Here is a 26,420-nt window from a genome sequence, read left to right as displayed (position 1 = left end):
CCCAAAAGAACTGAATCCCATCCAGGAGGATCAGGCCTGGTGATTTCACCAAACTGCCCACAAAGACTTGGGAATTACTGCTTTCAAGGTTCAAAAAGTGCTACTTCCTTTTACAGAATTCGTTCTTTGCTTCAAAGCTGGGTTGATTTTCCTTTTTATTCTTCCTTCCCTTTTGCTTTCCCTCCTCTAATAGAGTCCTATTTCAATAAGGATGTAGTTGAAAACATTATCTTAGATGACTAAATATGTACTGTAATATGTTGATTTTACTGAGAGGTTTCTTAGATGTATTTAACATTCCTTGTCCTTTAGGTGTTCAATGAGTAATTTTTGGTTGACTGGTTATCAGTCACTCAGTTAATATGTATTATTTATATATATCCTATTAGAAAAATCATTAGCAAAGGAAATAATAAATGAACCACATAATTTTTCAGTGGCTTCCTACTTTTCTCTTTAAATGCTCTAACTATCCAGACCAATGTGCTTTCCTAATTGGTAAATTTAGAAGCAGGACTAAAGGACTTTAATTAGCATATATAGCATCCATGTCAGAGAATGGGTGTCTGCAATTATAGTAATTAATGGTAGTTGTTAGAACATAGGAGAATCCCAGTGCACATGTGCCTTAGAACTTTTAAAATGGGAGGGGGCTGTTCTCACACTTGAGTGTGCATGAGAACCCCCTCCAGTGAGGACTGGTTAAACCAGAGCAGTGGGCCCCACCCCCCAGAGCTGATGGTTCCATTGTTCTGGGATGGGACTAAAGAATCTGAGTTTCTAACAAGTTCCTGGATGACAATGATGCCGTTGGTCTGTGGACCACACTTGGAGAACTTTGCTGTACGGAAGAAGGAAGCTTAAAACAGAGAAGCAAATGATTCAGAAGCTATCACAGGGAGTATTAAAGCTACTGCTTTTTAAAATTTGCTTGTTTTAGTTGTAGCTTTCTACTTATTCCCCAATGAACAAAGTTCCCCTGAAACTTTGATGTAAAAAGTCAACACAAATAACAACTATCTTGAGTGGATAAAATCTTTGTTTATGGAAAGTACTTTTTAATATTCAGGCCCCCAACACAGCACCCTGACCACCCCCATCAGACACACAGAGAGTGGTGCTCTTAGTCCATCAGGGTCTAGTGTACAGTCTAGGATCCATAGGTAAGAAAACTGAGGTCCAGAGAGGGAGGGACGTGCCCAAGTCACATAGTCAGAAATTGCTAGGAAGATGCAAGTAGACATTTGTGCTAAGCCCTTGTCTCTTTTCCTACTAGTAGCCTAAGTTTAAATTCTTAAAGAGGTGGGAATACCAGATCACCTTACCTGCCTCCTGAGAAACCTGTGTGCAGGTCAAGAAGCAACAATTAGAACCAGACACAGAACAACGAACTGGTTTGGTATTGGGAAAGGAGTATGTCAAGGCTGTATATTGTCACCCTGCTTATTTCACTTATATTCAGAGTACATCATGAGAAGTGCCATGCTGGATGAAGCACAAGCTGGAATCAAGATTGCCAGGAGAAATATCAATAACCTCAGATACGCAGATGACACCACCCTTATGGCAGAAAGTGAAGAGGAACTAAAGAGCCTCTTGATGAAAGTGAAAGATGAGAGTGAAAAAGCTGGCTTAAAGCTCAACATTCGAAAAATAAGATCATGACATCCAGTCCCATCACTTTATGGCAAATAGATGCGGAAATAATGGAAACAGTGACAAACATTATTTTCTTCAGCTCCAAAATCACTACAGATGGTTACTGCAGCCATGAAATTTAAAGACACTTGCTCCTTGGAAGAAAAGCAATGACAAACCTAGACAGCGTATTAAAAAGCAGAGACATTTTAATACGTGCCAACAAAGTTCTATATAGTCAAAGCCATGGTTTTTCCAGTAGTCATGTATGCATGTGAAAGTTGGACTATAAAGAAGGCTGAGTGCCAAAGAATTGATGCTTTTGAACTGTGGTATTTGAGAAGACTCATGAGAGTCCCTTGGACTGCAAAGAGATCAAATCAGTCAATCCTAAAGGAAATCAATACTGAATACTCTTTGGAAGGACTAATGCTAAAGCTCTGATACTTTGACCATCTGATGAAAAAAGCTGACTCATTGAAAAAGACCCTGTTGCTGGGAAAGATTGAAGGCAGGAGGATAAGGGGATGACAGGGGACAGGATGGTTGGATGGCATCACCGACTCAACGGACATGAGTTTGAGCAAGCTCCGGGAGATGGTGAAGGAACAGGGAAGCCTGGTGTGCTGCAGTCTGTGGGGTCGCAAAGAGTCAGACATGATGGAGTGACTGAACAATAACAAAGCCTAAGTTTGCATCTTCCCTCTTCACCTTGTAATTTTGTTTCAAGTTCCCATTATTCAAATATAGGGTAAATATTTACCTGTTTTATGACTATGTGTACATAGCTGCTTAGTCATGCCCAACTCTTGCAACCCCGTGGACTGTAGCCCACCAGGCTTCTTTGTCCGTGGGAATCTCCAGGCAAGGATACTGGAGTGGGTTGCCATTTCTTGCTCCAAGAAATCTTCCTGACCCAGGAATCGAACCCGGGTCTCCTGCATTGCAGGCAGACTCTTTACTGACTGAGCTATGAGGGAAGCCCCTTTATGACCATGCAGTTAGTCAAATCACAGCTAAATTACAAAGCCTCTATTTAGAAAATAGCCATTTAATAAAATACGTATTGAAAAAAATCACTTTAAAAATGATATTAGGTTAGTATGTCTTTAGACCTCCCCTCTAAAGGGGATGTACATAATGTACATGTACATTAACTTTTTACACAGGTCACTTTGTTTGCACTTTCATTAGCCCTATTTTTGTTAAGAAATTGTCTCCCTCCTCTGCCCCCTAGCTTCTCAGGTCATTTTGGGAATGTTCCTCCAGGTTGTAGAAGCGCATTTGCTAATAACGAGTGGCACTAGGTTAAGCCTCCATGAAGTTCATTCTGTTTCTGTGAAAGCGTGATGAATTCTACGGAAAGCATTCCTTCTCATCTTAAAAGATTCTTGTTCTCATGTGAAAAATGGGGAGGAGGAGCTTGCAAGCAAGTGTTTCAGACATAGTACCATTTAAAAACCTAACTTAGCATTGCAACCAGAGTTGCTTTGTAACCTGGATTGTACCCAGCTATTATTTGACGATTGCAGTGTATGACTTGTGCTACTAGAGTGTGTGGGAAATGTCCTGAGTGTATCCATCTGCAAGCTGGACCATTGTAAGTATGAATACATGTGCTCATATGGCAGAGAAGTAGAAAGTGTAGACCGGAATGTTGTTCCAAATGTAATCAACTCAACTTTACTGGAGAGCACCATTTAGTAACAATATATTTAAATCATGATTACTTTTAAATCTTGGGGAGAGTCTCTGCCCTAAAGACAAATATTAGAAGAAGCTCAAGAATAAAGGTCAGAAATACCGGCTCTAGCCACATATCCATCATTTATTAGGCCAACCACTCTGAGCCTCAAATCCCTCTTCAGTAAAGTGAAAATAGTAGTACTTGCCTTTCTGCTTCATAGACTCTTAGTGGAATCCATATTGTATAATGTATATATATATATACATATGCACTTTCAAATTCTAAAGCTCTGTATAAATAAATAGTTTTTAACCGCTTGGTCTTTGCTAAGATAATTGTTTCTTCTTACCTGTCAAAAGTTTGTTTCCTTCTTTGCTACTAATACTCCTTAACAAAAATTTCATTCCCTGAGTTGAAAACTTGATTCTCTAGAGTCTGCTGTGGTCTCAGTAGCACCATAAATAGAGAGATAGAGAAATAGACAGACACTGAAATTGATTGCTGCATTATATAAAATAAGTAGCATGAAATCTTAGAATAAAAGAAAACTTGAAGATTATTTGGTGGCGTGAATTCTGAACAGTTATTTTAACCTGAGAAATCCTTGGTTCAAACAAAATCGATGAGGAAACCCAATGGATAAATCAGATGGGGGCAGAGGGACTTCCCTGAAGTGGGGTATGCAGTCCCGTAGGAGGTACGGGTGCCCCATGTAACCTCAGTTTCTCTTCAGAACACAGGTGACATTGTTCCTGGGCTCGTGGAGGTGAGGGATGTATGTTAATAATAATAAGGCAGAGCCACCAAGCAGAGTTGTTCAGACTTTACTGGTCACCAGGATAGGGATATATACAATGTGATTTAGAAAGATTTCCATGGAAGTGTTCAAAATTAAAAGTAGTATCTTTTGAAGAATGTAGTTTTCATTTTCCTATTAAGCATCCTAAAATGCATGACTTCTGATGATAAATAAAAACGGCTATGGCATGCTACAGCATAGGGAAAAAGTAAAAATTCAGAGTGGGAGGGAAATTATACAAAATAAACTATAACTTTAATGTAGAAGGAATTAAGCCAAAAGTAGAGATAATCCATAATTTAGTGGAGTACTTTGAGGTTGGGAGAAACATTGAATTTCTTCATGAAATGACTGTAAGTGAAGAAAATGTGCTTGACAACATGAAGAAAATAGCAATTTTTATGATACTTCCTGGTTTTGAGTCCAGATTGAAAAGGTCTTTAATATTTTAGCTACTTTTTCTGGTTTGTTTTCTATGCTGTTTAGTTCAAAGAGATTATGTAGCCATTTTTAGACTTGCTGATTTTTAAATTTTTTGAATTTGTCCACTGATGTGAATATTGTGACTTAGAATTGAGCAATTGAAAATTATTAAAGAAAATGTTCAAATGCTAAAGTAGTAAATAAATCCAGAAATATATACTTGCCAATATAAATCACATAAGTAATTTTAAAATTTTATAATACAAGTTTCAGACATAAGCAAGACCTCTTAGGAGGAATATTGAGTTTATTCTGCTCTGTGATATCTTAACTTTTTAGTGAGCTGAAACTCAGTTATCTTATACTGTAGAAATAAAAAAAGCTTTTAAATTGTTTGAATAGAACTTAAAACTAACCTTAGAACTAAAAACCACCTGTAAAATCCATTTGTAAGATGAAAAAATCGATTTTAAAAAATCACTACTGACAATTGCTAGCTGTGTTTATTACAATTTTTCATAATAAAAATTTTGAAGCAGCTGAGACAGAAAAAAGCTGCTACCAATTAAAAATTACATATCACAGTGTGGGTGAGGCCTTTTATATTTATATATTTATACATATTTAAACACAAGCACAATAAGCACATGTCCAAATATTCTTCAATAGTCTTCAAGCATCTGCATGCAATTTTGAGTTGAAAAACTAGACTTTATTTTGAGCGCACACCTCTTTTACACAGCCACCTTAAATTTATGAGATGACCATTTCATCATTATTAATTATATAATTGTTAAATAATTAATAATCTATTAATTATTTTTAATTTCAAAAACCTGCAACTACCTATTTTTTTTATTTTTGAAAAAGTATAGGAAAGGGTCATGTCAAATGTGGTGTTTTGGTTTAAAGCACAATAAGCTAATTCTGTTTTCCTTTGCCACCAGTTTCAGACCCAAAGTTTACGCCTGTCAGACGTACACAGAAAGTCACACCTTTGGAGAGGAATCGTCAGCATCACACTGATTGAAGGGCGAGACCTTAAGGCGATGGATTCAAACGGGTTGAGTGACCCCTATGTGAAGTTCCGACTTGGGCATCAAAAGTACAAGAGCAAGGTGACCCATCTCTTTTGTGTTCCCCTCAGTGCTTGGAAGGCAGTGGTTGGTTAATAGCCACCCTCTTTGAGACATGAAAACCCTGGACACTTTGTAATGCTTTGCAGAACTGCTTTTGAACAAGTTATGTCAGGAAAAAGGATCAGCAATTGTATTGCATTTCTTTTTGTGCTATGTGACCTTTGGTAAACTGTTTCTCTATGTCTCAATTTCTTCATCTATCACACAGAATAATAGTAGAAACTATCTCTTGAAAAAATAAAAATAAAAACAGCTGAAGCAAGCCCAAGTCAATGCCTGGAGCATAACATGCTCAGAGAGTGTTGGCCATACCTGATCCTAGTACACAAACTACAAATAGCTTTATTTGACGTGCAGTAAAAATCTTCATGCAGGACTCTGGACCTTTTTATTCAAACTGACTTACCCTGATGAAGATGGCAAGGTTTTAAAATTTTATTCAGAAATCAAAGGGCCAAGTTTCTGCTGCCACACCACAGCAAAGTTACTTTGCCTCTCCAGACTTCCATTTCCTCATCTGTGAGATGAGAATGAAAATAATGCCTACCTAATAAAGTTATTGCAAAGATGGAATACTATATGTCAAGTATGTAAAGGGTTTAAAACATTGCTTTGCCCAAATAAATAATCAACTGTAGTAGCTGAAAGAAGGGGAAGAGCAAACACATTGTGTAATAACACATACTATTAGTAATAACATATTAAATAGTCATATTATTAACAGAAGTAGTAATAAGTAAAGGTCATAGTAGTCTATATGTGACAGTTATATTTATCTGGGTTATATCTAAACACAACCCCTTGAATGATCAACTTCTCCAGCTAGTATGCATTGATAGCTTGGGATAATTGATTACATCCATCTTGTATTAAAAATCACATTCTCCTTTGGGACTGTCTTCACCTTCACATCACAATTTTTGTGAACTTTCTATCAACAGCCTGCCCAGGCTCCTTTTGGCCCAGGGACTTCTCATCAGTAACGTAGGTAGTTAGAAATACCACAGAGTGATTTGTTAGCAGTCTGATGGGGCACTTTGTTGAATGTCCACATTGAAGGGGAAGACATCACCTCTGACCTATAGGAAATCATATGGAGAAGACAATCCTAACAAATCTGAAAGCCTAGGCTTTTTTTGGGCCAAACAAGTAAAACAGTCCACTCCCCCCAAAACAGCAGGAGTTCATCTGAACCCAGTTATGAAACATTTGAATTATCATAGTATCCATCCAGTGCCATTTTTTTTTTTTTCCTGCATCGGGCTTAATCATAACACTTTAAAGAAAGTACTGATTCTCCAAAATAGATACCTATGACCACTTCCATCTTGTCCTTTATCAATTAACATTATTTCCGTGTTCTTATAGGCTTAAAACATGACTTATTTTTATAGTTATGCTCTTTAGATGTGAAATATGAAACCCAGCTATGGACATGTGTCTCTCTCTGCTCTTTCTTTCCATGATGTATTGCAGATTAATTTCAGATTATGAACTTTAAAAATTGTGATTCATTTGCATTACCTCTGCACATAACATACTTCATTGCTTTCAAAGTCTTTACATCTGAGGATCTGTCTCTCATACATTAAAAAGAGAAAAGGCCACTACAGGCCCTCCTGCTAAAAGGAAAGAATAGAGAAACAAATATGAATGAATATTGTCCAGCCCAATGGTGAGTGAAATTTTAAAACACATCAGTATGGGTCACTTTATTCATTGATTCCTAGGTGTCTATCTAAATACTTGAAGGTACAAAATTGCACATCAGATATCCTTCTTGTATATACGACATGGAGATTATACACACACATACACACGTGCACTCATATTAATTCAGAAGCATTTTTGGCATAGTGCTTTGGGGAAAGAGTTCTGAAACTCTAATCAAAGACTTGAGTTATAGTCTAGCTATTAAAACTTAATGACTGTGCCCTCACTTAAACTTCAGGACTTGGTTTCTCCAAGTATAAAATGGGGATGATACATCAGTGCTGTCATTCTAAGAAAAAAGTTTGCCTGATCACCGAAAACTTACTTTTCCCCTCTTGCAGAAGTTCATTGTCTGTTTTCTTCACTATTCAGTTCGAATTCTATGTGAGAGGGAAGTAAGGGGGGATAAAAGGAACTCTAGAAATCCTCATCTCCCTTTACTATAAGATCACAGACTTTGAGTTATATCTTCATGCATTAACTGGTTATGTAAAACAGGTGCTATTATCTGAGTGAGCTACTTCACTTAGAGACTGTTTGCCTTTTCTATAATTCATATCTCTCATCTGTTGTTCACAGTGAGGAGAAGGTGTCTCTTGGCCTTTAGGACATGTCCTTTTGGGTTCTTTCAGACCCTATGCAGTAAAAATGCTGACATCGAATGACTTCCATCATTTCTGGAAGCTCTCATTCAAATCTCACATGCTTTTCTAGGAAGTACCTGAAGTTTGATTTATGTCTCAGGTTACATTTTTTAAGACTGATGTTGATGAGATAGTAATGACGTTTTGGTTTTTGCAGATTATGCCAAAAACATTGAATCCTCAGTGGAGGGAACAATTTGATTTTCATCTCTATGAAGAAAGAGGTGGCATCATTGATATCACTGCCTGGGACAAAGACGCTGGGAAAAGGGACGACTTTATTGGCAGGTGTGTGCAATTTGGTATTTTTGGTTCACCCTAGAGAGGGTAAGTTTTTAAAAAAGAAAATTTAGTCTAAGTCTGGTGTTATAACTGATCTTTACTGTTTCGAAGCAAGGGATCTTACCATGGGAAAGCAAGGCGTGGGTGAACTGAAAAATAGATTTTAAAGACTGACCAGTAGGTGGCAGTTTTGACCAGTTGATGGACAGGCTACTTGAATTTGATATCCAGAAATTTCCTCCCAATGTTGAGGACATTGTGTATGAACATTACAGGAGTTGAGAAAGAGGAATCTCCTTTGATGTACAATGCTTAAAAGGAACAAAGAGCATATTCATAGTGTGCAAAGTAATCAGAGATAATATTGTTTTTCACAAAGCATATTGTGACCGTAAAATGTGTTGTTTCATCCAGCTCCCTGCAAGGTAGAAAATCTTGATAATCTCCTAGGAGTTCACAAATCTCCCAGAAGTTCAAGTGTTAGTGAAGGAAGTGTGTAAGTGAGGCAGATCCATGTTAATCTGACAATGCAGTGAAGAAAAGAATATTCTGAGGCTTGCATGACATCTCTGCACAGTCCAGTTCAGTTCAGTCACTCAGTCACATCCAACTCTTTGTGACTCCATGGACTGCAGCACGCCAGGCCTCCCTGTCCGTGACCAACTCCCGGAGCTTGCTCAGACACATCTGTTGAGCCGGTGATGCCATCCACCCATCTCATCCTCTGTGGTCCCCTTCTCCTTCTGCCCTCAATCTTTCCCAGCATCAGGATCTTTTCCAAAGAGTCACTTCTTCGCATCAGGTGACCAAAGTATTGAAGCTTCAGCTTCAGCATCACGACAAGCTTATTTTGAAAAACTGTTTGAATTATATGATTGTTTTCTTACTTTTAACTTTATTTTTGTATTTTCAGTCGTTACATGTGTCTTCATAGCAAAACACATTGGAATTTGTCAATACTGAGATAAAGCACAGTGTACAGAAGAACTTGTTAGTTTAAAAACTTCTTTATTCATTTCCAGGTCTCTAAATATACAACTTGAAGAAATGCACACATTCTACTAATAATAAAGGGGATTTTACACTAAGAGAACAAAAATAGGAATCCAACCCAACATATGTATCCTTTTGTCTCTTTCCTTTCTAAGAAATATGTTTTAAACAATAGTTTTCTTCATAGGATTACAGAATGAGAGGTCAAAGATGAGCTTCAGTTAACCTTTAATATTTTACTTACAAAATGGAATGAGAAAAACACCACTAATCTTATGCCATGTTACATTTCAGTCCTTTTTAAATGACAAGCCTTTACTGCATGTTTTTTTCCTCTGGTAAAATACTGTTTTCAGGGTTTTCTTAATGTTGTACCTTGTTCTCTTTGGACTGTACCACTAGCTTAAGTATCAGTAAAGACCTGTTCATACACAGAATACATTTGATTATGAATATGTCTGTTTCTTTCTCCCTCAATATGCTATGAGCTGTATGCTATCAAGTAGATACTGTTCTAGCTATTCCTTGAATAATTCATTCATTTTCATAATTTTTAGCAATGTTAGCTCTATTTGGTGACTACCAGAATGACTGTCATGTGTAACTTGCTACCTCAATCTCATTGCTTTATATTCAGATTTTCTTATATTAGTAAAATAATGACATACATCATAAAATGTATTGGCTTCTTGTATTTCTGGGTCCACCCTCCATGAAATCCTTCTTATCCTATTTTCCATTTTTTCCCATGATAACATATACCCTTTAAACGACTCTTCTTTCTTTGAAAGGAATCTCCAAATTTGGAAATTATGAAAATTTCTAAGCCCATTTTTAAAATTTTTAGTTGTGCTGGGTCTTCATTGCTGCACGCGGGCTTTCTCTAGTTCCAGTGAGTGGAAGCTACTTTTTGTCGCAGTGCATGGCTTCTGATTGCAGCGGATTCTCTTGTGACAGAGCCCAGGCTCCAGGCGCATGGGCTTCAGGATTTGCAGTGTGCGGGCTTAGCTGCCCCGTGGCATGTGGAATCTCCCAAGATCAGGGATCAAACCCATGTCCCATGCATTGGAAAGTGGATCCTTATCTACTGTACCACTGGGGAAGTCCTCTCAGCTCATTTTGTACTGACCTTTCCCTTTTCCTCATTTGATAATATTACAGACTCTTCAAGGGCAGACATAATTATTTTAGGAAATGTTTGGCAGAGAGGTAGACCTATGTATCCCACTTCATCTTGTTTCTATGGGTTTGTCCCTATTTTGGGACAAAATTTTGGGTTTGTCTCTAATTTTGAAAGAACAGTGATAAATGGCAATCCGAAGATTATAGTGATTGCTCTAGACAGATAGGGAGCTAAGAAGCTCTCATGAAGTTTGGAAAAAAGACAAGAAATCCGTTTTCGGAGTTTCTGGGTTGGGGAACATGTGCAAGTCCTCACAGGGTCTAGGGGACTGGTGTGCCCTGAGAGGGCTTGGAAGCTCCATGCCCCTCACCACATACCTTATCCTGTGCATCTCTTCCATCTGGGGCCATATCCTTTTGTAATAAACTAGTTATCTAGTAGGAAGGGTATCCCACCCTTATTTTTTAAGTTGTTGGAAGTGCTTCAGTTCAGTTCAGTCGCTCAGTCGTGTCCAACTCTTTGCAACCCCATGGACCGCAGCACGCCGGGCCTCCCTGTCCATCACCAACTCCCGGAGTTTACTCAAACTCATGTCCATTGAGTCCGTGATGCCATCCAACCATCTCATCCTCTGTCGTCCCCTTCTCCTCCTGCCCTCAATCTTTCCCAGCATCAGGGTCTTTTCAAATGAGTCAGCTCTTCACATCTGGTGGCCAAAATATTGGAGTTTCAACTTCAACATGAATGAACTGCAACTTCCAATGAACACTCAGGACTGATCTCCTTTAGGATGGACTGGTTGGATCTCCTTGCAGTCCAAGGGATCCTCAAGAGTCTTCTCCAACACCACAGTTCAAAAGCATCAATTCTTTGGTGCTCAGCTTTCTTTATAGTCCAACTCTCACGTCCATACATGACTACTGGAAAAACCATAGCCTTGACTAGACGGACCTTCTTGCATATAGTTTCTGGCTTGGGCTCTGCATGGGTTGTTGGATGACTTCTTTATGCCCTTGGCTATTACACAGGAGAACCTTACAAGCAGGATCAAGGAGACCTACTCCAGCACCCTTATTGGTTTGATGGACACCACTGTGTGCTCTGCTTCCCAGTTTCTTGGTTAGATTAAAACTGGCTTAGATGGAGAGTCAAAATACTACCTTTAAAGAATTATAAGGATTTCTAAAACTCTCATTTATTTTGACTGGCTTACTTTTATTTCCAGTTATATTTTTGCTAGGAAGATCCCCTGGAGAAGGGAATGGCAAGCTACTCCAGGATTCTTGCCTGGAGGACTCCATGGACAGAGGAGCCTGGTGGGCTACAGTCCATGGGGTCACAGAAGAGTTGGACATGACTGAGTGACTAACAATATCTGGCATCAGCTTCACTAAAGAAATTCACATTTGGTCATCTATCAAACATAATTGCCTATGAAAGCGTTTTGAGCCAAGAATTTTTAGAGTAAATAGAGCACAGGTAGACAAGAACTCTTGGGACGACTTTTGAGTATCAGTTTGAATCCTTTTGCATAGTAAAGAGAATTATTGTTGAATCTGAGGTTATCAAAGATGGATGGTAGGAAATCATCATACACTCTGCTAATTTAACAAAGATGCTTGTGGCAGAAAAAGGAAATGACTATGGCAAATATCATTGTTTTCAATATAGTTGATGGCCAGAAAGCAGCAGAAGCTCTTGATAACTGACTTTATACTTACTAAATTGTACTTTACACACATCCTGCCACTGAAAAACAATGTATTACTGGATCAAAGTAGAAGGCAAGTAGACTTGCATGTGTTCATGTAAAGGTTGTGTGGTAACAGTGGAAACAATGCAGATTATAATAGAATTCCTTGATCCTAGAATAGAAGAGAATTGACTTACCTTCTAATTAAATTTGAGTTCTAAGATTAAAGTAACAGGAGCAAAACTGTCATCATGGTGTTCTGTGTTCTTTTTCAAGTTGTTGCAACATTCTATGTAATGTAATTCTATGCAATTCTATTAAATTATTTTTAATTAATTTACTGAAATATATTTTACATGTAATATGTAAATTGAATGTGTACAATGTATTGATTTAATACATTTTTATTGTATTAAATTGCCATTGTAGCTATAATTAGCACCTCTAGCATGCCACTTATTACCTTTGTGTGTCTGTGTGTGTGTGTCTGTGTGTATGATGGGAAAAATTAAGATGTGTCTCTATTCACTTAGAAGTTAGAGACTTCTGGGAGTTGGCTGGTAGCTGGCGAATAAATTTAAAGTTGGCTGTGGAGGGTAATGCTGTTCCATTAATGTCTATTAACTATTTTTAAGGATCCTCTTTGCTCCTTCTCAAGTACACCAGACATCTTCCCACCTCAGGACCTTTCCCTCCATCTCCACATGTCCACCTGTCTAGCTTTTTTACTTACTTTAGGTCTGTGCACAAATGTCACACCAGTGAGGCAGCCATCCCAACTCTATGTAAAAATGAAACTTCTTTTCCTTGACGTTCCGTTTCCTTTATCCTGCTTTGTTCTCTGCATCGAGGTGTATCACCATTGGACATATATGCGCATTTCACTCATTTTATTATATACTTCCCATTAGTAGAATGTGAGCTTCATGAGGGTGGGAGTTTTTGAGCTGTGTTTTTCATCATGGCATCCTCAATACCTCGAAAAGTGTGTGGCAAATAATAGGTGCTTAAGAAGTATCTGCTAGATTTAACTTTAAACACCTGGAGCTTGATTGAATGCTGGGAATTATGGCTCTCCCATCTCTAAATAAATATAGAATTTGATAACAGGTATTAAGGGAACACCTGTTAGAACAGCATGTCTTCGTGGAAGGTATAGAGTTTCAGTATAATTAAAGAAGATATTTGTATATAATTCCAAAGGGAAAATTAATGAGTTAAAGTGTTAAAGTGTCTGAGTAATCTTTGTACTTGAAAAATACTGAGTGGTTGCATTTGAAAAAGCTGCCTATCCATTTACAAAGATATTTATAATTTTTTATCATAATGTCTAGTGAGTTAATGCTATCTGGTTGTTAAATTTTACAAAAATTATATTTACTGTGAATGGAAAACAACAACAACAATAATAATGTTTTACACTGTAAGGGGAACTATTATGTACTTTAGCTCAATATAGGGTAAAACAATGGTGGTTCATATTATACCAATTTTGCAGGTGCAAAAAGTGAGGTGTTTTTGAGGTATATCCAAATGGTTTAGCAATTGCTCAGCTAGTATGAATTTGAGGCAACTTATCTGAGATTCAGTTCCAGGACTCCTGCCTCTAGAATCCATTCCCCTTTCACTTTGGTCTCATATTCAGTATGTTCTGAAGCCAATAGACACTTGATAAAATGCCAGGTGAGCAGTAAGGCCACTTGGGTGGTGTGCACCATACTGCAAGTTTGAACAACAAATCTTACCTGTCGCTGAACTACAGATTTCAAGTGAAGGTGAAATAATGTTAATCTGCGTGTAATTATTTAACTTTCTGATCACCTGCATTTTGGCAGGCAAGATGGACTGCCACCTTTACGATAATCAGCTAATAAATCCTCATGATTGTTACACTTTTATGCAGAGCAGTAATCTGAACAAATTGGCTGCTGACACCCGTGGTAAATTGCTAAGAATGAGTGCTGTCAGAGAACAAGTTGTTTTTATGAACGTGCAGAATAAGTAAATCCCATGTCAAGCAATTTCATTCAGTCGGAGTTATTTGCAATCCACTATAGCAAGATTTATAGCATTATTTATTAGTGTGCAAAATGCTTGTTTATCTTTAAAGCAGCATTGATTTGGTGCCCATATATTTTTGGTTGGTGGATTGCTCCTAACTTTATTTGCTGCATTGTTATCAGGGCCAAGACATTGATCGTGCCCATGACAACAGAGTGCTACAGATGCAAACTTCAATAGAAAGTTCTATTTTAACACAATTTTTCTTAGTAATATATAAGAAAAAAGTTATTCCAAATGGGCAAGTTTTGGGTGAAGAAAAATGCTTTCAAATGCTATGACCATAAAAATAAATTTGTGACTCTGTAATTTAATGCCAAAGGAAAGAGAATGTGCAATGAGTAGGTATACACATACATCTCTCCAGGCACGATGTGGAAAATGAGGAAACAGCCTTTGACTTTGTATATTAACCAAATTAATGTTTCTTAATTGAAGGACATTGCATGTGAGCATTTGACACCATAGGTTCTGATTTGCAGTTTCTTATCTGTGATTTAATACTACAATGATTATTCTACTTCCTACCTAAATCAGAGTAGAAGCAATCTCTGCTTCATTATTAGTTTGAAAGCACAAGATAACTATTCAGAAAACTCTAAACTGAAGAGAATTTTAAATGAAATTATTGTGTTTCATCATTTTCCTTACTAGGGACTGAGTGAAATATTTCATTTGGGAGATAGGTAATGTTTCGATAAAGAATGGAGTGTCATTGATTCTTGTCTTGGTTTGTTGTAAACTCAAGTCAAATATATTAAGGTTTCAATCCATTTTCTTTCATGACTTACTATTTTTTCTTCTGAAGGTGTTCTCAGTAAGTTTATACTCACTGCAGTATCTTACATATGATAGACAAAGTTTCCAAAGACAGTTTCCATGCACCACTGTGTATATGTTAAGTAGCTTACCTTCTAGGTAATGAAGGGGGACCTCCCAGGTTTGTATTAATAGAAGTATGCTCTGATAAATCCATCTCCCCAAAGACAGCTGGACAGTGACAACTGCTGACAGTAGAAAGGCAGTAATTGCATTAGCATTTAGTAATGTCAGGTGGCGTGTACACTGCATCGTCGTGAAACTTGAAAAACTTTAGTGGTTACCTATTGAATTCATTAAAATGCAAAGATTCTAAAGAGTTATCTATCATATTGATGTATAATATGAGATCTTATGTGTTATTTGTTTTACCAGTGTAAGGTAGTTCTCAAATAATAAACCTCAAAAAGTTTTCTATATCGATAAATTTGGTCCAAATTATGTAAACTGTGTTTTTAGAAATTCTCCCCCACAAAAGAAATCCTATAGAGGCTTGTCTTCCTGTCTCGAGGCTTTGTTTTTGTTTTATTGTGTTTTTTAATTAATTTATTTTTTATTGAAGGATAGAGGCTTTGTTTTTAAATGTTCTCTTATCTGGATGGCCTCGTAATATCATGAGCTAGTCCTTCAGGGCACAACACACCCTTAGAAGTTCCTTGTTAGAAGAGGTATAAATTTCTGTTGCAGATATTCTTCCTGATAATTTAAAGTTGATTTTGGCAGAGTTCTTGTTAGGCCTGGTCATGCCACACCCCCGGTTTGTGAATCAGAATCAGAATGTAGCTGACACAGAGCTGGGTGAGGAGGAAAGGTGTCGATGCTGGGTGTCTTGTCCATCATTCGGTTCCCTTATGCTTGTTCAGTTAGCATTATCTTCAGTCCGTAGTTTCTTTACAGGGATCTTTTATTGTTTTCATTTTTATTTTATATTGGAGTAGAGTTGATTCACAATGTGTTAGTTTCAGGGGTACAGCAAAGTGGTTCAGCTATGCATATATATATGTCTTTCTTTTCCGTATTCTTTTCCCACGATGGTTATTACAGAGTACTGACTAAGCTGCCTTAGCTCCGCAGTAGGTCCTTGTGGATTACCTATTTTATATATAGTAGTGTGGATGTGTTCATCCCAACCTCCTAACTGACCGGTATCTTCTAAGGCCATTGTCCATTTTGTGAGGACTGGTTCAGTTAAAGCTAGATTCTATAATCTGCAAATCCACCTCACGGGGCACGTCATATGGACTGCAGTTCAGTGGAAGCCAGTCAACAAGTTCAGGGGTCACTGTCAGCTCCTCTATGTCATGTGGCTGCCGCTCGTCACTCAAGATACTTGCCGGTCGCATGTGACATACCTGATGCACGGGCCACCAGTGTGAATGCATGTGTAAAATATTTATGAAGCTTGAATCCTAGTTTTATTTTTTTTTAATTTTCTGCCCTATTTCTAAATTTAAAAAATACATAAATGCATCCAAATAAGCCTAACATTTACTTCCTGCCCCTCACATGTACATCATTGGTGCTAATCACAAAACTTTTATCTGGGTTGGTGACTGGTTTAGGCATGGCAAATGGAAAGGTGGTGAGAAAAAAGTGATAAGAATACTGAAAGTTTTCTCCTTGAACTTAGGGGGAAATGTCACCAAATAACTGTGATGTATTCCTTTCATGTGGCTAAGTAAGTACATATAGTTTTTAAAAAGTGCAAAGAATTTCAAGCTTTGATATGGGAGTCAGGAAATGGGGTTTGAGGTCTTAAAACCATCACTTAATTTCCCTGAGCCTCAATTTCCCATTCAGAGGTCTTTAAAAACCATCACTTAATTTCTCTGAGCCTCAATTTCCCATTTGTGGAATGAAAGAAAGTAGCACTCAAATCTCTTTCAGTTTGAGTCTCTCTTGATTCTTCTATTGATAATTAATTGATTGATGAGTTGAGTTCGGTCCTGACAGTAAATTCTAAAGTTGTTCAGTATCAAACTAAGGCCTGCTGCTGCTAAGTCACTTCAGTCGTGTGCGACCCCATAGACGACAGCCCACCAGGCTCCGCCGTCCCTGGGATTCTCCAGGCAAGAACACTGGAGTGGGTTGCCATTTCCTTCTCCAATGCATGGAAGTGAAAAGTGAAAGAGAAGTCGCTCAGTCATGTCCAACTCTTAGTGACCCCATGGACCACAGCCTACCAGGCTCCTCTGTCCATGGGATTTTCCAGGCAGGAGTACTGGAGTGGGGTGCCATTGCCTTCTCCGAAACTAAGGCATATGAGATAATAAAACTATATAGTGTTTACATAGCACTTTCATCTTTTCAAAGTCATTTTTCATCTATTGTTTCTGTCGCAAAAGGAAGGCATAAATGAGGAAAGCTGATGCATAAAAAGTTTAAGTGACTCGCTTAATATCACAATACTAATGAATAATTCAGCTTTATTAAAACTCTAATGTTCTGAACCCCTGACATAAACTCTGAAACCAAATAACTTCACTCAAACAACACACTGGGTCTGTGGTAGTTCTGCAAATAAGGATGTGAGAAACCACAAGGCTTAGAAAGGGTTGAATCCCTCAAATTTAACAGAAGCCTGATGCATAATGCACTTAATATAAATAAATAGTTAATAAATGGGTGTTGAAAAGAAATCAATCCACTTTCTAGGAAGACAATATAGAAATGGTAGCATGAGCAAAACTGCCTGCTGATTCTGACTCTGCCACTATCAAAATGGGTAGAATTTTGGCCTCTCTGAACCTCCATCTCCTCCTCTGTAAGTATTTTAATACTTACAGCGCACCAACTGTATTCCAGGTGTTGTGTTAGGTGCCTGCCCTTGAGCTGCACCAAGAGATGGACAGAAGAAGACAACTGCTGGTTATTGCCATGAGAATTAGTTAAAAATTAGCCAAGAAAGACAGCTAGATACATCATCTCAGGTAGATGGGGTTGCTTCCTTCAAACACAAAGAAGCAGGGGAGCTTTAGCATGGATAGTGGGAGAATTACAGACAATCAGGAATTACTGAAGTAGTAAGTGTAAATCAACAAATAAACACCCAAGCTCATGGAGATTGTGGAGGACCCCATTGCCTTACTAAAGAACCTTCATAGATGGTGAGAAGCCAGCAGTGAAACACGTCAGGTTTGCTTTTTGTATATCTGTAACTGTCAGGATTGAATCGCAACAATAGTTTTTATATGAGGCCGGGTTTCCTATGACTTCTCTGGTGGCTCAGAAGGTAAAGCGTCTGCCTGCAATGAGGGAGACCCAGGTTTGATTCCTGGGTTGGGAAGATTCCCCGGAGAAGGAAATGGCAACCCACTCCAGTACTCTTGCCTGGAAAATTCCATGGATGGAGGAGACTGGTAGGCTACAGTCCATGGGGTTGCAGAGTAGGACGTGACTGAGCAACTTCACTCACAGGTTCTCTAGGACCCAGAGCTTGAAGCAGTGATGGGGTGCTCATGCTTAAAAGGGAGGTACAATCCCAGGCACTGAGAGAGAGAGAGAGAGAGAGAGAGAGAGAGAGAACATGATGCAGAGAAGCCTAGAGAATCACTCACAGTGATGTTACTGGGCTGGCCACGTTCCCAGTGTTTCAGGGATATCATGGTTGCTCAGCAGCTATGTGCACTTGGCCACATGTGCACAGGCAGCAAGATGGAGAATCCTGCTTTTGGAATGGTTTGTGAGGAAGGGAAAGCTGTGGGGAGTTACCCTGCCATCTCCTATGCCATTGGTAAGTTCACCCCATAAGGAGAAAACTGTGGTTTCATCTGGCTTCTTTAGCGGTTGACCAGGAAGCCAGATCCCATATATACTCCTTGGTGCAGCTTTTCATCCAAGTGCAGAAGTGGCCTTAGAGGCCAGGAATTTGGGGCATGTAGCCTTTGGGCCTAGATGCACAGTGGCAGCCAAGGGGAGCACTCAGCCCATTTGGGCAAGTGAGAGTTTTGACCATCCCCAGCCAGTCCTAGGTGAAAGACCTCTGAGGACTCACACCCAGTCGACTGGTCACAGGCGTAGGATGAGGAACAGCTCCTTGGAAAGACCCAGTCAAAGTCAAAGCTAAGATAAAGTTGGCAGCTGAGGACCCACCCAGGAGTTCCGTGGAGAACCCAGATATAAAACAAGATGTGCGAGGAGCTGTTCTTTGAAGCAAAGGGGAGAATCCACTCCCCATTTTTCACCCTTCCTCCATCCATGATGACTAGGATGCAACCCCCAACCCATGCTCCTTAGAGGACAATTTGAAATGAGATTAGATTTTTACATCAACATTCAGACTTTTTCTTTGGTGGGGTGGAGGCATAATACATCTGAGGAATAATATTTCATTACCTGGAAGATGAGTTTGTTCTCATGCTTTTTTTGATATGCAGAATTACAAAAAAGGAAGATGTGTTGTTGTTGTTGTTGTTGTTTACTTGCTAAGTTGTGACCCCATGGACTGCAGCACGCCAGGCTTCCCTGTCCTTCACAGTCTCCCAGGGTTTGCTCAAACACATGTCCTTTGAGTCGGTGATGCCATCAACCATCTCATCCTCTGTCGCCTCATTCTCCTCCTGCCTTCAGGCTTTCCCAGTATAAGGGCCTTTTCCAATGAGTCGGCTCTTTGCATCAGGTGGCCAAAGTATTGAAGCTTCAGCATCAGTCCTTCCAATGAATGGAAATCAGGGTTGATTTCCTTTAGGATTGACTGGTTTGATCTCCTTGCTGTCCAAGGGGTTCTCAAGAGTCTTCTCTAGCCCCACAATTTGAAAGCATCAATTCTTCAGTGCTCAGCCTTCTTTATGGTCTAACACTAACATCATACATGACTACTGGAAAAAACATAGCTTTGACTATACAGACCTTTGCCGGCAAAGGGGTGTCTCTGTTTTTTAATAGCTAAGTTTGTCATAGCTTTCCTTCCAAGGAGCAAGTGTCTTTTAATTCCTTGGCTGCAGTCACCATTTGCAGTGATTTTAAAACCGAAGAAAATAAAATTTGTCACTGTTTCCACCTTTTCCCCTTCTATTTGCCATGAAATGATGGGAATGAATGCCATGATCCTAGTTTTTTGAATGCTGTTTTAAGCCAGCGTTTTCACTCTCCTCTTTCACCCCCATCAAGAGGTTTTTTAGTTTCTCTTCACTTTCTGCAATTAGAGTGGTATCATCTGCATATCTGAGGTTGTTGATATTTCTCCCAGCAGTCTTGATTCCAGCTTGTGAATTATCCAGCCCAAAGGAAGATGTAAACAAGTGTAAACATGGATAGAGTTGTAACAAATTGTGGAATTTGAGGTTTTTGAGAATTTGAAGTTCATCTAGTTCAATTACCTCATATCACAGATAAGAAAACTAGAATTCAAGAGGATAAGTTGTCTTAGAAAAGGTCATACAACTAATTAGTAATAGATGGAGGGCTAAAACCAAGGGAATTTGATGCCCAAACTTGGGCTCTTTTCCCTGTGTATGTATTTGGGGATTTCATGAATTTGCTTTAGTACTTTAAAATTTTGCATTTTCATGTTCTTAACAATATAAAATCATCAACATTTGCTTATTCTGAACCATCTGAATGGTCATTTAGTATTTCTGTAACCAAACTACAGCACATCCTCCCTTGGTTGAGGCCATAATTGTACAGGCAAGCCAAATCAGGTGAATCTGTCTTTTGGACTGCTGTAACTGAATACCACAGACTGGATATCTTATAGTCAATGGGAGTTTATTTCTCACAGTTCTAGGGGTTGATCTACATTTGAGATCAAGACAGCAGCAAATTTTCCACCTGGTTTCCTGGTTTATAAGTTGCTGTTTTCCTCTGTGTCCTCACAGATGGAGGATGAGAGATCTCCCTGGTTCCTCTTTTGTAAGGTCACTAATCCCATTCATGAGGGCTCCACCCTCATGAGCTAATCATTTCCCAAGCTCCTCACCTCTTAATATCATCACACTGGGCACTAAGGGTCAACATATGAATTTTGGACAGCACACAAACATTCAAGGCATAGTACTAGCCCATGAATGTTAATTAGAATTGAATTCACTTGGCAATATATTATGTTGCAGGGGTTCCATCTTTGTATACATTTATTCAATAACTACAAAGTGACAGCAAAAGGTTTTTCTCCACTGAATTCCAGCAATAATTTGATTTGATATCAATTTAATGCAGATATCAATGATGCTGTAATGCTGACATTATCCTCAAGTTAGCAGGACAATATTGCTTAGTTATTGGGAGACATTTTGTTTTAAATGGCATCTGAGGAATGCTCCTGAGCAGAGGTTTTAAATGAATAGGAGATCTGAGTAACCTCATCTAGCAAAATGCATCTTGAATTCATTTACTCTTTTATCAAAATATTTGTATAAATAGGTATTTTCTATATTAAAATGATTAAAGTCAAAATTCTGGAACATTAAATGTAGGACAGGGCCTGGGACTATTTATACAAATATACCCAATATTGAAAATCTAGTTGTAGCAGAAAGGTATAATCCTTCCTATAAATGGGTAATGATAATTTAAATTTTATTAGTTCCATAACTTTAAATTTGTAAGCTTTTCTTCATTTATTATTTTATAAGAACAATTACAGCCTTCTTCCCTTGTTCATACATATTTTGAAAGCATAAAAATAACATACTTCTGCACTTGAAAACAGATAATTTTTCCATTTCGAAACAAATCCAGGTATTACCCAGTAAAAACCACCTCACATAACACAAACTTCCTCCAAATGAAAAATTTCAATGATGACAGACCAGTTAAGGAAAAGTGCTAGATCTTGGATTCCAGAGTCCCAGGTTCAGGTCTGGCTCTGCTAATGACTGTGCATCTCCATTAATTCAGGTAACTTCTCTGGACCTAGGTTTCCTCATTGGTAAATTAAGGAAACTTTGAGAATCACAAATCATTATACCTATTGTTATAAATGGTATATTGGTATAATTGGAACCAGGTACAGAATTAAGTGAAATAGTCCAGCTGTAATGAAAATATTGGGGAAAGTAACTCAGAGGGCATTTGTATTTAAGCTTATTTAAATTCTAAACTCTTTTAGCACAATAAAAACAGCATATCCATCGACCTGGTTTGATCTGACATTTGCCAGTTTGCAATTCTTAGACCAGATCATCTTTAGAACACCTTCCCTAACTCTAAAGAATTAAATGCAGTGACTCTAATGTAAATCAGGAGGCGGCCAACATCTAAATGACCAGCTTCCCAGGTGCCTCAGTGATTTAAAAAAAAAAAAAATTCCCCTGCCAATGCAGGAGACACAGGTTCAATTCCTGTATCAGGAAGATCCCCTGCAGAAGGAAATGGTAACCCAATCCAACATTCTTGCCCGGCAGACCCCGTGGACAGAGGAGCCTGGTGGGCTACAGTCCATGGAGTCACAAAAGAGTCAGACATGACTTAGTGACTAAACAATAACAATAACAAAAAATGGTAATAGGCATAGAAGGAAATCCTTCAGAAAGTTTCAAAGTTAAGAGAGATGCAGTATCATACAAAGGAATAGGGCATGATCAGGACTGGAAATACATGATAAAAGTGAGTGGAAGACCCTTCTGTGTCCCAGCTGTATCCAACCAAAAGTACCATGTGAACTGTAATCTCTGTTCAATTCCCTAGTGTCATACTCTCAATCTTGTCCAAAGAGTCACTCACATTCAATAAATTGTAGGTTAGGCACTGTGCCAGATGCTTGAAAGATCTGTAGAAAATCAAATTTATGTTTTTCCTTTTTTTTAGAAAATACATTTGATTATTTGTCTTTCATTGTTGCATTTTTTAACCCTCAATTTGTTCCAAGTATTATTAGGAACTAATTCCAATTAAAATTTGAATATTAAATAAGGTATTTGATGTGGTTTTTTGTCAGTTAGAATTTAAGGAGACAGCATGAGAGTATTTTGAAATGGATGTTTTGTTCACAGAAACAATGAGGTTACTTGATGTACATCCTAACTTTAGGAAGATGTTTTCCAGACTTGATACAGACCCTAATAACCTGCTCTCTTGATAGTTAGCATCTAGCATATACAGATTCTCTGTCACTGACCAGGGTGTTTCTTTTCTTCTTCATTTCTTAGATCTATATTCCTCTTCTTCCCAAATGTTTCTAGTCTGGATATCTTTCCTGTCATTTCTGATAGGTACAAATAAAACATGTACATGTGAAACTTTGATTCTATTTCTAAAATCACTCACACTAAAGACGTGTTTGTACTCAACCATCAGGTTTGATGCCCTCCTCGTAAAAGTTTAACTTAAAAGCAAAATAATAGACAATAAATAGACTGAAGAATAAGAAGGGGCAAAAATTTGATCTTCCCTGATAGCTGACCACTCTGTTTATGACGTTACCACATTCATTCTTATCATTGGCTATTTCCTGTTTTAAATGTGTTTTACTCATGTCTGCCCCCTATCTCTCGGTTTATTGGCCTGTGGTCACCACAGTATCTTTCTCTTCCAAATCAACTGACGTTTTTATGAAAGAATTTGTCCAGTTCCGAGAGGGTGGCGTACTGAGTGTGGGCTAAAACGTTATTACAAAGTCTGTCTTAGGACAGCTCTTGTATGTAACACTTGAGCCATGATGTCTTCAGAGGATCTGTTAATTTAGATTCATGTCGCGTTCTGTGAATAAACTGACATGGTTTTAAAAATGTAAAACATATGACATCATCATAGTAATGATCTATGCACTGCTTAATAGCATTTTTGAACAACCGCAAAACACCTATATTTTTTAGAGTGTAACACAAGTTCAGACTCTTGGTAGTTTAGACAGCTCATGTTAGTCATTCTACAAGCAAGGCCTCACTCATCCAGGCCATCTTGGGATTGAAAGCCCTCGCTGACTTATAAATGTGGTGACAATGAGTAGTAATCAAATCAGATAAGCACACTTCTTGCCTCTTATAAGAAATAAGCAAGTAGTTACTAAAATAGCCAGAGTCTGAATTTTGTGAAGTCAGCTGACATGAAAGGCATATGCTTCCAGTGGTTCAAATGGTATTTCCATTGATTTATTTCTCACAGGGCTCTGAGCAGCCTGCACCTCCACTGTTTGATGCTGCAAAAAAAAAAAAAAAAAAAAAAAAGTCTCTTGCTAATCCAAAACATTTGTTTTCAGGTGCCAGATTGACCTGTCGGCTCTCAGTAGGGAGCAGACACACAAGCTGGAGCTGCAGCTGGAAGAAGGGGAGGGGCACCTGGTACTGCTGGTCACCCTGACAGCTTCGGCCACAGTCAGCATCTCTGACCTCTCCGTCAACTCCCGGGAGGACCAGAAAGAACGCGAGGAAATACTGAAGCGATATGTACGTATGAAACCCTCCTCCCTCAGGGTCAGGGGTGACTAGATGAGGTTGTAAATAATTTACGTGGAGTGACAGGAATACATCTGCAGAAGCTGTCTGACATGAATCGGCAGAAGGCAGGGCAGGTGCAAATACCACGCGGATCTTTGCGGAAGCACTTGGGTGACCCGGGGCTGTCTAGACCCCAGGTGTTTTCTCCAGTTTTTTCCAGAGCCAGTTCTAGAGTCTCGGGTTCTCCTCAGACTTCTTATCACACAGGGCAACCTTCCATGATGGAAAGTCAGGTTTACACAAGACTACTGTCAAGTGAGCTCATTGATTATTTGTCATTGGAATTAGAATTTCATTGTCTTTATACCTTTGAAATGGAGTTAATGGCACTTTACTTTTTAACTCGTGGCTTGGTAAGTAGGGGCTTCATTGGTGGCTCAAATGTTAAAGAATCTGCTTGCAATGCAGGAGAGCTGAGTTCGATCCCTGGGTCCGGAAGATCCCATAGAGAAGGAAATGGCAACCCACTCCAGGACTCTTGCCTGGAGAATCCCATGGACAGAGGAGCCTGGCGGGCTACAGTCCATGAGGCTGCAAAGAGTCAGACGTGACTGAGCGCCTAACAGGCTTTTCATAGCTAGAGGATATTCACAGAGATCATTTTCTTTTTCAGCTGCTTAGAAAAGCCTCACTTCATCCCTTTAATTTTGTAATTATGGGATGTGAACTATAATTCAGAGGAAGCTTCTTTACCTTTGGATCAGATGTAGGGTGACAGGGCGGCAGAATGAGTCACTAAGTATCCTTCTCAAATTTTACCAAGCCCAGACGTGAAGACCCAGTCTCTTTCCCAAACTCCTCACAGTATGCATTTCCCACCCTGTAGTTTTCGTGAATCAACAGAGAGGGGAGCTCTTACTCCATCGTTCTCTCTCAGCGAAGCTTTGAAGAAGTGAATGTCTCAATACCCATGGAGCTAGAAGAAGAAAAAAAAAAACGCTTTTCCACTTAAAATTACAAAGCTCGTATTGTACACTGCTGCCAGATGTTTAGGAGGCTCCTCTAGACTCTCAGTCATGAAACCAAGCTCTGACTAACAAAGAACTGCTTAATTCTTTTTAGATTTTTAAATATTCCTGTTTGTTGACTGACATCCTTCCAATAACTGAATTTAATAAAGATGTACCTTATCAGGCTGTGCAGATAACATGAAGTGCTGGTACTAATGCTCTACAATATTCTTCAAACAGATTAGCAGGATGTGCACTTCAGCAAATTTATTCTGGCTATCTCCACTGAATCAGCTGTCTGTTAATGCCTGTACAACTCACCCACCAATGGTGTTATCATAAACAGTTTAATAGAGGTGACTTAGCAAGGCTAAATAGTATATATTTTTAAAACACGTAAGTGCCTAAGGTATTGTATGACATCTTCAAATATATAATTGGCAGTTGTGAAAATTATTTCACGTTATGGTACCCACCAAGACATATTCTCCTATTCCCCAAAGTAAGCCTCATGAATTAAAACAATTGTAAAGAAATTAATTCATATATTAATATAAAAATGATCCTAGGTATGATAATATTGTATTTTGTGGATTAATATTTGATACAGTCCCATGTATTAGTATGATACGATAGGCTTGGTAATTAGAAATGATCCCGTTACTATTGATTTCTTTTTTCCTACATGAAATTCCTCAAATCAGCCATTTCCACTGAGAATTTGAATATTTGTTTCTACCCCTTCTTTCAAATATTAGCTATTATGTCAATAAAATGTAAAATATGTGGATGTCCCAGCTAAGTTCTCAAATTATATTATGTTCAGTATACTCAAAAGTGAGCCAAGTTTAAATGTATATTTTTTTAGCCCTGAGTTTCAAGATAAGCCTAAATCTCCCTTTAGAATCATACTTGCTAAGAAGCTAGTGTACATAATGCAGTGCGTGTTATTATGATTGCTCATAGCAATACAAGGACAAACACCTATATTTTAGTGTTTCAGAGTGTTTCTTGTTTATGAGATAGATTATAAAGTGAATGAATACTGCATGGCGTCTGAAATATCACTTGTTTTGAAG

At 38.4% G+C, this 26,420-nt stretch overlaps 1 protein-coding gene across 1 annotated transcript in view; it reads left to right on the top strand.

Moving 5' to 3' along the window:
* Nucleotides 1-26,420, top strand: part of MCTP1 (multiple C2 and transmembrane domain containing 1) — a 550,845-nt gene that overhangs the window by 333,945 nt on the left and 190,480 nt on the right. Inside the window, exons 9-11 of the mRNA XM_065936796.1 lie at nucleotides 5,495-5,665; nucleotides 8,201-8,331; nucleotides 24,154-24,340. Coding sequence (XP_065792868.1) covers nucleotides 5,495-5,665; nucleotides 8,201-8,331; nucleotides 24,154-24,340 — 489 coding nt within the window. The remainder of the gene's footprint in view (nucleotides 1-5,494; nucleotides 5,666-8,200; nucleotides 8,332-24,153; nucleotides 24,341-26,420) is intronic.

The sequence above is a fragment of the Muntiacus reevesi genome, chromosome 1 (assembly GCF_963930625.1).
Source record: "Muntiacus reevesi chromosome 1, mMunRee1.1, whole genome shotgun sequence".
Lineage (NCBI taxonomy): Eukaryota > Metazoa > Chordata > Mammalia > Artiodactyla > Cervidae > Muntiacus > Muntiacus reevesi.
This window is presented reverse-complemented; position numbering and strand designations above follow the sequence as displayed.